Source organism: Aedes aegypti, chromosome 3, assembly GCF_002204515.2.
Source record: "Aedes aegypti strain LVP_AGWG chromosome 3, AaegL5.0 Primary Assembly, whole genome shotgun sequence".
NCBI classification, from domain to species: Eukaryota; Metazoa; Arthropoda; class Insecta; order Diptera; family Culicidae; genus Aedes; species Aedes aegypti.
In genome coordinates, this window is record NC_035109.1 from 27,953,631 (window position 1) to 27,971,593 (window position 17,963).

The 17,963-nt window shown below is 38.5% G+C and overlaps 1 protein-coding gene across 1 annotated transcript; it reads right to left on the bottom strand.

Moving 5' to 3' along the window:
- Positions 1-3,809: 3,809 nt before the first annotated feature.
- On the bottom strand, positions 3,810-14,864 carry LOC5568526 (T-complex protein 1 subunit zeta). The gene is made up of 2 exons (XM_001652304.2): positions 14,609-14,864; positions 3,810-5,509 (listed from the first exon to the last, which is right to left on the bottom strand). Exons 1-2 carry the CDS (start codon positions 14,743-14,745, stop codon positions 4,051-4,053), a joined length of 1,596 nt encoding a protein of 531 aa, XP_001652354.1. The 5' UTR covers positions 14,746-14,864; the 3' UTR covers positions 3,810-4,050.
- Positions 14,865-17,963: the final 3,099 nt, after the last annotated feature.

Below are 17,963 nucleotides of genomic sequence, written 5' to 3' on the forward strand. Positions count from 1 at the left end.
AAAACTACCATGGAAATTCAGACCAATATACTATGTTTACGGTACACCCCACCGCATTACTGGTACATTTGACAGAAATAATTTACAACAATCTGATTTCAACTACAGACATGGTAAAATCAAGCGCATTTCTGGTCTGCTGAAAATTGCCGGTGCGAGCGCTTAAGCTAACCCCCTAGAATGGTAGTTTTTACAGCACAATTTTTTTGCGTGTAGGAATTAGGACTCTACACAGAAAGAAAAATCCATGTAAATTTCAGCGAAAAATCATGCACATAAAGGGAATGCCAGATACGTCGCAAATTTACATGACACATCGTGTAAAATTATATCAACATCGTGTAAATTTATGCGAATTGACGCGTAATCGGCTAGAGTCCATGCTAGATTACACGATGTTTAGCGGAAACTTACATGATGTTGATGTAATTTTACACGATGTGACGTGTAGATTTGCGACATATCTGGCATTCCCTTTATGTGCACGATTTTACGCTGAAATTTACACGGATTTTTCTTTCTGTGTATGTGGAAATGGACTCGGTATAGTCGTTAAAACATACGCTTAGGACTTGGGATACGACCCATCTAAGAGATAATCATTACAAATTTTAGTGACGACTTCCTTCTGAAGGGAAGTAAAGCCGTTGGTCCCGAGATGAACTAGCCCATAGCTCGTTATTTTTCTTGGCATTACGTCCTCACTAGGACAGAACCTGCTTCTCAGCTTAATGTTCAATGAGAACTTCCACAGTTATTAACTGAGAGCTTTCATTGCCAAAGTTGCCATTTTTAGTATTTGTACATCGAATGGCAGGTACGATGATACTCTATGCCCAGAGAAGTCAAGGAAATTTTTCTTACGAAAAGATCCTGGGTCTACGGGAATCGAACCCAGATGTCTTCACAATGGCTTTGCTTTATAGCCGCGGACTCTAACCACACGGTGAAGGAAGGCTCCACCAAAAAATCTCGTAAATGAAATATAAGGCTTTGAATGAAAAAAAGCATATAAAACAAATTGATGATCCAACTTATGTATTGTGGCTGTTGAGCTGCGTAAGTTACAAATTAAACGTGAAAAATCTCGAACATCAAATTATGAGAATTTAAAAGTTTCGCCACGATGTAAACAACTATGTCGAAGACAAACTGGAGCCACCCAACATTGATCTGATTGTTAACTCTTGATACATAAAATTGAAGATAATTTGTTACTAACGCCACCTAGCGGATAAATTCCCAATTAGATTAATTGCTGCCAGATAGCTTTTGATCTGCTGAACAACTTCGCCGAAGACACCAACCTAAAAGCTCATCAAGATCTTTAGATATAGATGATTGAAGAAAAGTTGTAACTGGCGCCACCTAGTGGAGAAATCTTCAACTAATTTTGTTATTGCCTGATAGCCCTTAATCTGATGAACATCTTTGCCAAAGATACCAACCTTCTAGCTCATCAGAATCTTGAGATATAGAAGATTGAAGAAAATTTGTAACTAGCGCCACCTAGCGGATAAATTCCCAAATAAGATTGTTACTGACAAATAGCTTAGGGTCTGCTGAACAACTTCACCGAAGACACCAACCTTCTCATCAGGATCTTGAGATATAGAAGATTGAAGAAAATTTGTAACTAGCGCCACCTAGCGGATAAATTCCCAATTCAGATTGTTACTGACGGATAGCCCTTAGTTTGCTGAACAACTTTGCCGAAGACATCAACTTTCTAGCTCATCTGGGTTTTGAGATATCCGTTGAATGGACGATGTGGCCAATTTTGGTACCCCAAGACAATCCGGAATAACTCCGGAACCACGTGGACCATATTCCCAAGTGTCCTGGACCATAAACTAGAAGAGTCTTTTGTGAAGTTCTGAAAATTTCAACAAATTCCATCGAGAATCAAAAAAGTTATGCACATTTTAGTGTAGTTTTTGCATGTGAAAAGTATGTTGGCTGGATGAAGGTTAAAAAATCGCTTGAAAATCCCCGGAGAACTTTCAGAGTATCCCTAAAACAGATCCTGGATTGCCTACTTTCAGGCAATTTGGACACGTAATACACGTGTTTTCGGGATGCATTCAATTGTCATTCCTTTGTAAGGTTCCCGTTAATTGGCTTAAGGACTTTTACACATTATTTAGTAATTTAAGGTTAATCGTATAACTTGTGATGTCGCTCTAAAAGCCATTGTTAATTCAGTGTGTAGCACCTTGTTTCTAAGCAAATGAATTGAGCTCTCGTCGAGCGGTATCACGAACACATGCGCAAATTTGCTGGTTGAAAATACTGCCATTTGATTTTGCTGGGAACAGCTGATCTTTGTTTATATTTTCCACCAGCAATTTTTAAGTAGTGGTGGTGACATGTACCGTGTATGTACACGAGCGCAGAAACCACTATGGTCCAGAATGGAAACTGTCACCACTGGGAGATAGAAGAGGATCTTATCTTTATCGTAACATTGTTGAATAAGGCATAGGGGAACTGTGGGTAAAATGCACTGGAGAGGGGGGGTAGGGGGTTAAAATGAACAGGTTTGTGTTTTACGGTAATTATGCTATAAATCTATGCAAAACATTGCACCATCCTTAATCCTCAGACAAAGGAGCTATTTCGACAACTCTAGCACGATCTAGAACTGTCAAAAGCTGGAAAAGTAAACAAAACCAAAGTACGCTTCTCCGTTTTCGAATATGATGTAAATTTTCACACGTGGAATTTAAGGTTTTTAATGACAAACCATCAAAAATCTGTTGAACTGCGTAGCACATCATATCTTTAAAGTATTTATGATAAGTAGATGGAAATTGAAAGTATTTTTATCTTTTAAATTCTTAGAACAAATTACTTGAATAAATTGATTATTTGGGGGTAAAATGAACCACTCGAGATGGGGGTAATATGAACACCATAGCAGGACGAATACTACCGGATTTTACTTCAGATGCCGAGAGTTTTCCGGAGGAAATACAAAGACAGAAATGGACAGTGATCATGATGGTCGCAGCTAAACGTTCCATCGATTCCGGAATGTCTGTGAGATATGCATTGATTATGTACCAGATGCCGAGAGTCATGCCGCAACCCGTTCAATTTGAATGGTGTTCATTTTACCCCCATTGTATGCTCATTTTACCCCCAAGTATATGTTCATATTACCCCCGTTACATTTTAATTTTACCCACATGTTTGGAACATTGACACTGTTGTTGAAAGAAATTTTCAAAATTATAATAATGTTGATAAAATTATATTTCCATCACAATATTTCAACTTGTTACATTGCATAAACATCCTTGTTCAATTTTGAGCAATTGAAAAGGTATCTGACAGCTTCATAAGCAAGAAAACATGAAAATTGCTTAGGGTGTTCATTTTACTCCCAGTTCCCCCAAATCCATTCGTTTGCTCGGTAACAACAAGTTACACAATCGGTTACCAATGGCTTTAAAGGCGAGATCACAGGTTATGCGAGAAATGATCAAACATTGAAAAATTAACATTTATTGTAACAAAAAACCGTATCGTGGCTAAAAACGTATGGGCCCATTCCCAACTTTCATAACGCTGAAGGGGGTGGGTGGGTGTCCTTCAGATGTTACAGCTCATACATAATTTGTAAAATAGTCATACAAAAAGTGTTACGAGGGGGTGGGTGGGTGTCAAAATTGGCCAATTTCAGCGTTATGAAATTTGTGAATAAACCCTATACGTATATGAGACAGATGCGCAGATCAAACTGTTATGGACATCATATTTTCGAAGTCATAAACTCCTTGTGATATTGAATAAAACTCCCCCACTTTTCAAGTGTTAACTTATGTGAAAGCATTGGTTTTATTAAGTGGTTCGTCTTCATGGTGAAGTAAGATGAGTACAAATTATTACGATTATAATGTAGAAGAGTGATTTATAAGAACACGACCGTGCTTAGCGGACTAAATAGTAAGAGCGATGCAGATAGAGCGAAAACCGAGAACTCCCAACAATTTAATGTTGGCATTACGCGCAAACCATCGATTTGATCAAACTTTCACGTTTTTATTAACCCTTCAGACTGCTCATGCCCGCACGCATAATCTCGTCCACAAGCAGCAGGTTACTGGCGATGACGGTGCAGGAGTTGAGGATTTGCTTCTTCACGATATAGTTATCGAACACACCGAGATCGACGGGTTTCATCGGTTCTCCGGTCGACAGGTCCAGCCCAATCGGTTCCTCACTGAGGCGGCTTTCCTCCTGCAAGCGGACGATTGTGTCCTGGGCATCGTAACCGCTGTTGGTGGCCAGAACCTTGGGGATCACGAGCAGAGCGTCGGCGTAGGCTTGGATAGCCAGACGGGTCTTTCCCTTGACGTCCTTGGCATGGTCCTTGAGCTTGTTGTGGCAACGAACTTCGAAGGCTCCCGCTCCCGGGATCACCTTCTTGTCCTCGACGGCGTTATTGATCGAACGAAGTCCATCACGGACGGCATCCTTGATCTGGGTCAGAGTGTACTTGTTGGGTCCCTTCATCAGGATTGTGACAGACAGTGGGTTCTTGCACTCTTCAACGAAAGTGAACTTGTTCTCACCCAAGACGTGTTCGTAAACCAGACCGGCGTATCCCAAGCAGGACTCGTCCATGTTATCGAACGAATTCATGGCAATGCCTCCGCAAGCCAAAGCCAAACGTTCCATGTTACGGCGCTTAGCCCGACGCAGGGCCATGATTCCCTCCTTGGCCAGCATGTCTAGCGACATCGGATCGATGCCCTTCTGGTTGATCACGACGAAAGTCTTGTCGTTTCCTTCGCAAACCTTACGCTTCAGTTCGATGACCTTCTTGACGCGCTCCTCAATGAACTCGCGCTCGGCCAGCACAAACTTCTCCCGTTCTTCGGCGGTCTTGTAGAAGAATCCGGAATTGACTTCGCTCTTCTCGTACTCCATCGAAACGTTGCACGTAAGAATGTAGGCATTCTCCAGACGCTTCGGCATATCCGGGTGCCGTGAACCGTGATCCATGACGATACCCTTGACCAGCTGGGTATCTGTGGCGGACTTGTGCTGCATCTCCATCAGCTCAACCATGTGCAGATCAACGGGCTTGCCCTCGGTCCGGATGGCCAAGACGGCCTCGACGCAGACGTCCGTCAGCAAATCCGCCAACTGCGGGTGAACCTTCGTCCTCAGCGAAGTACGGGCAATGTTCAACAAACCCTCCCGGTTGATTTCGATCGGGTGGGCCATCTGGTCCAGAATTTGCAACGCTTGCTGGCGAGCCTGGTCGTAACCTTCGGCCAGAATGCGAGGATGCAGCCCGTCGGAAATGTACAAATCCGCCTGCTTCAGGAGCTCTCCGATGAGCAAAACGGTGGAAGTGGTTCCATCGCCGGTCATATCGTCCTGGGCGGTACTGGCCCGGGCAATCAACGAAGCCGTCGGGTGCTGGATCTGCATCTCGTGCAACAGGACATTGCCATCCTTGGTGATTTTGATGTCGCCGGCTCCGGACACCAACCTGCAAAAACAGAATAACAGGGCTGTTAGAAAAAAAAAACTTCTAAATCGTGTATCCTAGAAAATCGTGACTTGTGAAATTCGTTCCGCGACAAAAAAATGTTTCTAAATGACATTGATAGAAAAAAATGCAGAAACGAACAGTGGAATTATAATACCATTGTACTATGGTCCAGAAAGCAGTTTTACGCGGAATTTTGAGCTTAAAGCTAAGGGCCCTATTTTATAAGTCGAGTCGACCAAAAACGACTCGACTGGAGTCACTGTCGACCAAAAATGTTGCTCGACTTGGCTTTGTCACTCGAGTTTTTCGACAGCCCTCACTCTATGTGACTGGATTACTATGGGAGTCGACGGGTGACATCTGAAATATGCATGCTTACTTTGATCGACAGTGATTACAGACGAGTCACTTGAATCAGCTCGATTTACAAAATAGACCCCTAAGTATGCTGTTCCGCTCAAGAAAAGTAAAAATTTCTGCGGAAGAAATGGTCAAGAAATTTTCTACAGTGAGCTCCATTTGAAACGACTTTCTTTTCAACTGCGTACTGCGATCAAAGAAAAATGCTTTTCTTGACCATTTCTTGCAAGAAACTTTCCACGCATCGAGATAGGCGATTACATTTCTGTTGAAGTGCATACCTACTTCGCTTTAGAATGAGACATTAAACGAAAACGGTCTTCAACAAAGATGTTTGTATTAGTTAGGCCCTTTGTTTGGTGTTATTGAAAATTCGGGTGGTCCACATTATCAAAGAAAAAGTGTAACTAACTTTCTTATTTGCAGAAATTATATTATACATGCTCCAGCAAAGTTGTAGGCCATCCAATTTCAAGGAACTTTGCCAATAAAAAGTGTTTTTGCATCTATCAAATTTATCGATTTCGAGTTTTTTTTCCTACGGTGACATTCGTCGAAAATAGTGACCAAGAAACTAAGAAATGATTTGCTCCCAACCCTGATATAAATTTCTCAATGCGAATAAAGAGTGTCTACTCGTTTACTGAAATGAAATTCCCTGATATTTCCAGGTTTTTTTCAGGTCTTAAGAAATAATTCCTGGCTCAAGAAAAACTCTTAAATTCTATTGAATTATAAATTTTGAATGAATTTGAATTCATTTCTAACAATAGGTCTTAAATGGATTCAAAACACTTCAACTAAAAACAAAGATTTCTTTAGTTCTTTAGTGATTATTTTCCAAGGAATTCCCCCTACAATTTCATTTTAGAAACCTCAAGAATACAATATGGATTTTTTGAAGAAGAACCACAGAAAACACCTCAGAGATTTCATTGGGAATTCCTCCAGAGATTCCCCAACAAAGACTTAAGTTCTCCAGACAACGATTCTTCCATCGCTTTCTTTTGGGCACTCTCAAAAATACCCGTTTGGGACATCTAGAAAAAAAAGTATCTTCTCCAGAAAGCAGCTCTTTCATAGAATCACCTACAACATTGATTTTCAGGAATATCTTTGACATTTCAACTTGCAATTTCTCTGTAAATACTTTCTGAATGTACCCTATAGATTCCTTTTAAGATTTCTTAAGAAATTACTCCAGTAATTCTTTGAGATATTTCCCAAGTAAGTCTTCGAATATTTTTTCAGGCATTTTTAAAAGAATATCTCTAAAGAAATTGCATGCAAATTTTTCAGAAATTATTAGTTAAATGTTTGATAAACACCTGGACGAGTAATATTTTAGAAGAAAACCTAAAGTAAACTCCGATGAAGCTTGTATAAGGTTCAAAGTACATAACTCTTGATGAACAAGGATCCCCGAAAGAACTCCTAGACACTTGAGGAAGTTTGAGAAGATTTCCTAGATCAATTGTTAAGATATTGAAAACAAAAATCAATCGAATAGCTTATCCCGTAGGATTTTCAGAATTCTAATTCCTTGAATAACATAGGAAGGAATTTCCAAAGAAGTTTGTATGAGAATGATCGGAGCAATTATTGGAAAATTTGCAGTGGTGTTAGCTGGTGTAGAACCTTGAATAAACTTTAGAAGATCCCAAGGGTATTTTATTCGAGAAATTCATTGGAAAACGTTTCGATGAATGCTGAAGAAACTCCTAGAAAAATAATCAATAGGAGCATTATGATGAATCGACGATCGAGTTTATTGGGAAGTCCTTCCTTCCTGATAGATTTCCTCGAATAACCCCTCGAGAAACTGTTGGAACGATTCCTGGAAGTAACCATAAATGAACTCTAAAGGAATTAACATGAAAAAGCGTAGGAATTCTTGTGCGATTCCTTGGTAAAATATCTAAAGCATAAGCATTGATGACCGTACAATTCGTAGTCGCTACTCCGTGATTGACCAGAATAATCGAAGTTGCACAAGGAACCAAGAGATCAGTGGCGATTCCCCAACCTGAAATTTACCTGTTCCACGAATAGAAATTCTTGATTTTATGCAACCAATTTGCGTCTATTAAGTGAAGATTTGCTAGAAAGGAAGATTCCGATTATTTACTATTGGCTTTATGATCTCAATTTGTCGAAAAAGGCATTTTTAGATGCGTAGAACACGTAAAAAGTGAGGTTACGAGTCGCTTCTGCAAGAGATGTAGCTTGGGAGTAGCTTTCCATCTTCAATGTACACTTTCGAGAACTCCAAACATTGAAAAGTCAATAACGGCGCCGGCCATGTCCTTACGGTCATCGGGGGAAGGGAAGGAATGTTAGTGTGACATCCATTGTTACTAGAAACCGAGATCATCTCTGCATTTCCATGGTTGTCACGAGAAGGAGTTTTGTTAGTTGAGAGGGATCATAGCTACATGATCAGGATTCACCTTGGTAAGTGATGCGATTCATGCAACCTCAGTTCAAAAAATCACCTATCAGCACTATAAAGACAACGTGGTAAGTCGACACTTTTAGCGTCGAACCATTAAAAGGTTATTTTTTATAATGATAAAATCAAATAAAAGGAAAGGTTTGGGATTTTTAATGTTAATGTACAAGAGTCTATGTCGACACTTACTATGACGAACTGTTCATATTTTGTTAAAACAAATTATTTAAGTAACATTTCCATCGTTCTCATGATAAATATAAGTTTTTTTTTCAATATATTGTACATTTAAAATGAAATCATGAAACGAACTCACCAAATTGATCATCAATCCTTGATTGGGCAGCTATAAGTTACTTAAATCAGCATGGTCATTTCACAATAGCAAAATATCACTCCGGTGATGCGAAAACGTGAACTCGATTTGAACGTGCACCAATACGAGAAAAAAAAATCGACGACACAAAAACAAACGATTTTTTTGGTGAAGATGAAACGAAGCCAAAACTCAAGCGGTTCAAGCTGAAAACCTAATCGATTGGTCACCACCAGCGAGTGACCAATCGATCAAGTCCCCAGCCCGATCCGCTGTCCGGCTCTCCAGATTCGCGCTCCCGAAAATCTAATGTTCGGCGTCGATGCATCTTCACCTTCCGCTTGGCCTTTAACAAACCACTGCCCAGCACAACGCGTGCAGAATAGTCCGTTTTATTTCCGCTATAAGCACTTTTTATCAAAAACTGCACCAGCCGTTTCACCAGCCGAATTTAATAATTTTTTCTTGTGCGATTCCTTGGTAAAATATCTAAGCGAATTTCTTCAAAACTATGGTGGGTTTTCTCGAAGAAATTTCTGTATATGAATGTTTGGAAAATTCTTTAGAGCAACAACTGGAGGAATCGATTGAAGAATTAGTGCATAGTTTGGGATAATTTTCGAAAAAATAAATCAAAGAAATAAATTAAAAAATTACGGGAGCACAATCTAAAGAAATTCCTCTAAACATCCTTCGAAAATTCGGTGGATGAATTTCTGGGATAATTGGTAGAGAGAACTCTATAAAAATATCTCGAGAACATTTTTGAAAGTATTCCAGATCAAATCTCTTGGAATTACTGGGATATTTCTTTAAGCTTTTCCTTGAGGGATCTGAGAAAAAATCTAGATGAGCCTATTGAATATTCGCATTATAGTCTCTGAATGTTACTGTGTAAAATTATGTATCAGGATTAACTGCAAGCAATATAATGAATATAGTGACTTGAGAGACAATTTTGTTCAAAATATAGACTTTAGAGATCATCCTTCAAGTGGGACCCAGATAGCCGTAGCGGTAAACGCGCAGCTATTCTGCATGACCAAGCTGAGGGTCGTGGGTTCGAATCCCACAGGTCGAGGATCTTTTCGGGTTGAAAATTTTCTCGACTTCCCAGGGCATAGAGTATCTTCGTACCTGCTACACGATATACACATGCAAAAATGGTCATCGGCATAGTAAGCTCTCAGTTAATAACTGTGGAAGTGCTCATAAGAACACTAAGCTGAGAAGCAGGCTCTGTCCCAGTGGGGACGTAAACACCAGAAAGGAGGAGGAGATCATCCTTCAAAAATAGAAATTTTTCGACTTGCTTTAAAATAGACACCAAATATCTTAAAAGAGAGGATAACCAACACTGCAAAGGAAATAAAATGATTTTTTTGTATTTCATTAGAATTTCTACAAAAAAACAGGAATGCTTAAAATATATTCTGAGATCGGGCTGAGTTCTGACGAAAAAGGTCTATTCAGAAGTTCCATTAAAAAGTATTCATTTTACTGGTGTATGCGTGAATCTTTTACATTAATCAAAAAACACTGCGGAACAATTTCTTTGTTTCAAGCATCAATATACTGCTGTTTACTTAAATTAAAGTTACTGAAACCATGGTCGTTTTCAAAAATATTTTCTAGTTTTTGAAATATTGGGTGTTGAAATGCATTGTTTAACGACTACAGTCAACTTACATGCAAAAACCAGCTTATATGAAGATTTATTTGCTTAGTTTACTACAGAATTCAAAGTTGATGTGTAAGAGAATACTTTTCTACGAGTTTCATGATACTTTCAAAGCTCAAAATTTATTTGTTGATGTATTAGAAAAGTATGGTATCTTGCCATTTATGCCATATAATAGGAACGAACGAATAATTTTGTGTGACGATGGCGGCATGTTGATGAAATCGATTTATTCAACATTTATTCGTGCATTCAAACCAAATCCTACAAAATCCTATTCTGGTGATTATTGGTGGGATAGATCACTATATACCAATCATAGTTTAACTTTCAACATTAAAAAACAGCATTTTATACTACTTTGAGGATCAGTAGCTCAAAATTGTAATGTGCTGGAACATTTTCATTTGATCTTTGAGACACCCCAAAATGTTTTCTTTGTGAAGCTGCATAATATTGAAATCTTTAATCATGCAGATTTATATCCTGCAACAAACAGACATTTTTTCCGGAATACGAATAATCGATGATTATAGGGTATCCGTCCTATTATGGAGGACTTAAGCACGGTGTTAAAATTAAAATCGTATTGCAGTGTCCAAAATCTAAATATTATGGTATTTTGCAATGTTAAGTGTTAAAACTATTCTTTATCTGGAGTATAGTGAAGTAAAAAAGTAATTTTTGGAATCATACATACATTTTTTTGACATAAATCTGAAGCTCTTCCTCTGTCCTATTATTGCGGTATTTTGTCCTATTATTGCGGTAGTGCCGTCCTATTATTGCGGTATACCAAAAATCATAGATTTTATTACATTCAATAAACATTCAATACCACACAATGTTCGAGCATTGAAATTATGCTTCCTCTATGTTAATGACACTGCACGGTACTGTCAGTTTGTGTGACTTTGGACCTATCTATGAGGAAAACTAATTCATTACTTTATGTCACTATTCGAAAACAAATCAACAGAATCGAATGATTTTCTGTCGGTTTCGTCTTCTCTTTCGTCGTAGGTGGACTATGTTGAAGTGAATAGACAAGGTTCTTCCATCTGAGACCACTAGTCGCTATATAAGAAATGAATTTGTTGACTTAAGTATAACCTACAATTTTGATGCTTTTAAAAATATTTCCCACTAGCAAAGCAATTTTAAACGATTGTTTCCTTTTATACCTTAGTTGTTCAACGTATTTTTGGTATGTGTTCCGATTTTCAGTCAGTTTACGTGATTTTTTGGTAAAACATTGTGTTTATTTGCAGAATATTTGTAAATAAGAGGAACTACAGGGAAAAAATAAACATAAACCTTTTGTTTGACTAAATAAATGTATGAATAACTCAAAATTATGTCCCTAGTTAGTATCCCAATAATATAATTAATGTTTTCAGCAATTACAATTAAAAATGACTATTGAAATTTTGAATGAGATTTACAGATACCGCAATAATAGGCATAAAGCTATTTTCATTGTCCTATTATTGCGGTATATGCTTTTTCTCAAAAATATAGAACTTTTATACAAAATTCAATATCTATCATGTAACTACATCCATACTGAACTGATATACTCGCTACATATAATTGTTTTGGTTCTAAACTTAAAAATTTGAGCTTATGAAAACCCGCCCGTAGATAGAGAGACTGGTTAAAAATATAGACTTTTATTGATGCATCATTTAAAACTGTTCTTCCAACGATCAAAATCGTTTAATTTTTAAAGCATTCATCTGGTACAGCTTGGGAATACTATAAGCTTTCATCATCATCAATAATATTGTAATTGCTCAATCCACACCCTGGCAGACAATTATCCGCCCATCTAGACACGGGCTGGGTGAGGACCTACCAAGCCTCCCCCGTTAACATGTCCTATACCGTTTAGCACACCGGGATCTTCCACAAGCAGGCGCCGGAATTAAAGCGGTCCCACAAGCTTCAGATACATTAAATAGATATAGTCCCTCTGGCACTAAACCGAATAGCGGCCTTCATATCATCACTAGCACTGCCTATCCCGCACGCCAAACAAAATGCCGGAAGTAGCGTGCCGTGTAGAACATCCGATGTTCTACACAGCACATCACCTCCGACACCATGCTCAACGTACAGCAAAGACATCGCTAATAAAAAGCGGAATGCGTCATTCGATTCAGTGCCAGAGGGACTATAAATGTAACGAAGATGAAATGAAAAGATAGTAGAGATGGTTTGGTTGTTGGATTGCTGAAACGAGAAGAAATAAAGTCATTACGTTAAAACGTGTTTTTTATAGTTGAATAAATGTATCGATAGTTTCTCATCTGTTTCTTTTCCGTGTCGTAGTTGCGTCGATTCTATCCACCTCGAGTTTTGTCGTCTCCGCTCGAGCAATGAGGACCGCGATGAAATGAAAATATAAAAATATGACCATTAGTGTTTATCTATTATTTAATGTGGTTCTCATTTGCTTTTAAATACCTAAGTAACATGTGAACTCTGCCTCTATCAGAAAATTCTAATGAATTATATTTTATTCTCCTGCACTTTCCCTAACACAAAGTATTCCTATTTAGTAAGACATTTACAAGTGCAAAAGCGCAAATAAAAGTGTGGGACCTCATCGAATCATGTTGATGCCCTCAGAGCACTCATTCTTCGATTTGCGAAAAATGAGTCCGCTGAAAACACCGACCCGACTCGACGCAATCGCGCACCTCTACCAACGCCTCCGCACATGTAAAAACTTCTGCGATAAACCTGTGGTGGAAAGAAATGCGCAATATTATTTTAATTTCAATCCTAACTGCATGACCCGTAGGCTCTATGCGTATGATTGTTCATTATTTTAGCTAAATATACCAGTTATTCCTGTACATCAGAAGAAAAGAAAAACGATTAAGAATATCTTGCAGCGTAAAGTTTAAGTGATCAAATATTAATCCTGTCTTCGAACCTAATTTCATTATACATTGGGTTATGCTATGCTTCGCGTGTGATACGAACAATTAGATTTATCAATATAATGCATTAGCATCCAAACAAATACCCTAGAAAATTTTCTTATTGTCCGACAAACATTTCAAAACAATTACGAACTGCAAAAATTCAACGGCAACTTTACTCAACAAAGCTTTCATTTGATCACCCTTAAAATACACAGTCATCAGTAGACCATGCACTATAATATCCTCCTAATATAACGCAGAGCTAAAAATCCTCTCTTGCGTTACCCAATCTGAACAAGAAAACAATTACCCAGTAAATCCACAACCTTGTCCTAACCCCTCTTACGTTTCGCTATCCTCGAAAGTCACCCATATTGATGCTTGGCAAAAAATATCAGTATTCAATCCACACATCCCAAATTACACCACATTACGTTGGTCCGTTTGGCGTCGCCGGTGGATACCTGTTCTGACATTCGTTTCTTTTAAACTCCATTTCAACCATGTCCCTTCACTTTATCAATACGAATGTTGACGAATCACGATAATCTGAAGATCGTGACCAGAACGGAGGTAGGATAAATCACTAGGGACCAACTACCACCCTAAGCTTTCATCATCATCAATAATATCCATAGAAAATAGAGTTTTCGATTAATATTGAGGGTTTAATTCTTATACCGCAATAATAGGGAATACCGCAATAATGGGCAAATTACCCTAGTACTTTATGACAAATGTATGGTGCATTATTTGAGAGCATTTTACGGAAAACATCCAAGTTTATTAATGAACTGAATCGTTCAAGTAGCATTTTGAAGCGGCGCAGCCGAAATTTTTTTATATTAAATAAAGTGTGCAAAAATAGTTTCGAAATAGTTAATCGTGTACATATTCAACCATGAATTACTGTTTCAAAATTATTTCCCTGAGTGTGGCCAAAATTCTCTGAGAATTCCAGGTTTTCCAGGTTTTTCCAGGTAGTAGACACCCTGGAATAATTGTTGTACAACTGTGGGTATCTAATCAATTTGTTGGCGATTTTTGCGGCATGATTTGGAATATCCGCGGTTTTCTCCACAGAATTTCATTCACTTGACACCAAATCCGCGAGAATCACGGGATTAGCGGCTGTTGTCACAGCCCTGGAATTAGGTTAGGTTCGATGACTCATTCACTGTTTTTCATGCAATTTGTAAAACATTGATTTTTTGAATTAGGATCAAAATTTGAACAATCATTATTCTATTCGAGGTAAATTTCGCACAACTCAATCAGGTTTCACCGCTTTTCCGATAGAAAACATTCCCATCTTGAAGGCATTAATGCGTAGGCGATTTAGTCTACTCACATTTTCATGGTTCCTTTCGGGCCGAGATTGGTTTTCATCACATCCTGGATTCCCTTGGCGGCGCCAATGTTGACGGCCAGCGCCTGAGCTGCGCGGGCGAATTCGGCTTTCGGGTTCAGCAGACTGATTGAGGCCATTTTTCTACCGATTCGTACAGGAAAAACACGGGAAATTCGAGAGAAAGATCACACGAGAGCAGCAAAACGACACCACCGGACCGTGCGAAAGAAAAACGGGGCTTTGGCGTTTTGCGCTGGTGCACCGCAAGAAAAAAATAAAACAAAGAAAACGAGAGTTTGACAGCGACTGTCATACCAAACAGAGGGGTTGGAAACTGAACATTTGGGTCACGTTCACGGGGCTTCAAACTCAGAAATTAAAAATAGGGTGATCAAAGTATATTGGACAAACCGTAACGCTTATATTTATTTATTTAGTTGGTGTTACATACATTAATTAGATAAAACCAGAGAATATGATTATAGTAGAGAAACGCGGAGAGGATTTTGACTTTGTTTGTAAACAACATTTGCAATGACTATCGATAATTGAGGTCATTCAAACAATATTTTAGTGTGCATGTCATCCTGTCAGTCGCCGTAAGAAACCAAGCTTATCAATGACGTCACTTACGTATCGCTTTCACTAACACACATCCATCCTCTCTTTTGTGTAACTTCTTTTTGAGTCTCATTGAATTTGCTCGATTGGAACCACGTTTGACGGTTCAATTGGAACCTTTGGTTTCAGAATTCGCGCTTCTCTATAATAAACAAATTCTCTGGATAAAACCTCTTTAACGTTCTCCAGATCCTGTTGAACCTGATCAAGCCACCTCGCTCGCTGTGGTCCCCGCTAGTGATCCTTTATATAAGAGATAAGAAGTAAAATTAAATGATTTGGCAACAGACCAGCAGTGCTGAGTTTGCTCGGCGTCGAGAATAATATTGTAACACCGACATGACTTCTGTTTCTGTTCGAGATGAACCACTGCGACCAGTTTTCTTTGATCTTTTGTGGTATACCCCTGTCCTGTGCATGTCGTTCTACTCCATTACTATTGAGAAATAATGAAGTAGTCGTTTTTTATACAAATATCATTCTTTACCATTTTGCCTAGAGCCTCTTTAGAAAAAGATACCGCTTTTTAAACCTTTTGGAGAAAACAGTTTGTCACCATTCAAATCTCAACAGCGCGCCCCTTATTCAGGTTCGGCCACTAGGCTGGTTGAATGATACTGATTTTGACCATGCATCGGTACTCTAGCGTATCAAATTATTGCTTCTGCTTATAAGCTTCAAAGTCGTTTTTTGAAACTGTGAACAGGTTTCATCACATGAGACATTTAGATTCCTTGAAAAAAATAGAAGCTTATTTTAGAAGTTAGGAGGTTTGCTACTCCACTGATTCGGAAACGTTTACTTCCTAAATATCGAAATAAACACTTAAACTCGGAAAGAACTTATCTCATGAGTTGAAACCAATCTCAGATGCTGGTTGAGCCATTTTTCCACTTCGACCTCCTTATCATCCAGGACAAATAGGTGGGTCTTAGTGGCTTGATACTCCCTTATACTCTTCCGACCGTAACTTATAAGTATTCACAAGAACAGATACAACAAGAGTACAATAGGGTAGATCTTACCCCGTAACGTACCTCGAAAAGGTGATCTACCCGCGTTACGGGAACCGACATGACTTCCTCATTGCTCAAGTATATTTTGTTTCGTTATAGATCTTTGAGCTACATTTCCAAACAATTATTATTTATTTATTTATTTATTTGGTTTTACATCAATAGGGTAATAAAATGTTTAATGAAATCTTGTTTTTATTTAATAACACGAAAGGGTCAATTCGAACAAGATTACGGTGACTTATAAAATAACACTTGCCGCCCCGCATAGAAAAACACAATTTGTCATACTTTCCGCAAAGTGTATTTCTGATTTCTGTTAATGTTAGAGTATCACAAACAGTGTGCTTTATGTTGAACAATACGAATCTGATTTTTGTTTACTGTAAAAACACCAAACTGTAACAATATACCGAAAGGTGCATAATTTGTTGGAATATATGAGAATGAAAGATCGTTAGAAATAGTAGCAATGTATGACCACCCTCTCCCAAATGGTTTGTGCATTTTTTGTGTAAAAACACAACTGAACCCACCTTCGCTAACAGCTTTACGTGCAACAAAATAGGTAAGCTACAAAAAATTAAAGCATGATCAAGATTCGACGTTTTTGTCCACCGTTGTGTTTTTTTTCTTGTAGGCTGTACTGGTCATATCTTCCGGAATCGTAGCAGTATCTGAAGAGTGAAGTCGTGAAGCTGCTGGGTTGAACCGATCAGCAAAGATGTCGCCGGCGGCCCAGAGGCCTAGAGGCAGAACTGTTTGTGAACTTTTGCATGCAGTCAAACCTCCGAGAGTCGATATTTCAAGGGTTCAAGTATGGAACAGAAACAAACAATTTTAAGTTATAGAAATAAATTGAAATTTGCAGTTGGAGGAACTAACAACCAGGGTTGGGAAAAAATCTGAAATTCATTCTACAGTAGCCAAACAAAACCAATCGCAGTCAGCGAAGACAGTGAAACTCACGCCTATCGCTGCTGTAGGCAAAGAGCCTTGAAAATTGCAAAACACCCGTTGCTAAGGGCAACCCGCAATTACTGTAGAAAAATGTTCTATTTCCCGCTACATTTCCCGCATTTTAAGCCTTCAATGACACTCATGATTTAGAAAATTCGTGCACCCAACATAGGCTACTTGATGAGATTCACGTTTTTGAATTACTGTACTGAAGAGTCACGTGATTTTCGCGAAAATTCAAGCCTACTACTATTACCATTCCCAGCACTGCTAACAACAACAAAATTTTATAATGAATAAACATAATTTATATTTATATTTTATTATTTCTTATTTACACACTTAAACAGACCTTCTGAGTTCGGTAACTTTTTTTTACCGATTTTAATCGGTGAAAAAATAAAACACAGACGTATCGGTAAATAACAGCATATTCACCGAAAACTGTAATTAAATTTACCGATTGTCAGTGATTCTATCACGATTCGACGAACACGGTAAAAATTTTCACTGACAAATCGGTAAATAATTCGAAGCACTGATGTCGGTGAAATATAAAGCTGACTGTTCGGTAAACACAGCCCTGCATCACCGAACTCGGTGATCTAGCTGCACGAACTGTCAAATCCGCCATATTCGTTTTTTCGTCTACCTGTGAATCGCGTCGCAAGGAAATGTTTCCGCAAATATAAGCGTTTTAAATGCAAAATAAAATGGAGCAAGTGCTGGAGCAAATACGCGAGGAGGATGAGCGAATC

Coding starts and splice junctions, on each gene's coding strand:
- LOC5568526 (XM_001652304.2), bottom strand. CDS start 14,745: ATGGCCTCAATCAGTCTGCTGAACCCGAAAGCCGAATTCGCCCGCGCA. Junction 5,510..14,608: donor CCGAAAGGAACCATGAAAAT/GTGAGTAGACTA, acceptor CTGTTTTTGCAG/GTTGGTGTCCGGAGCCGGCG.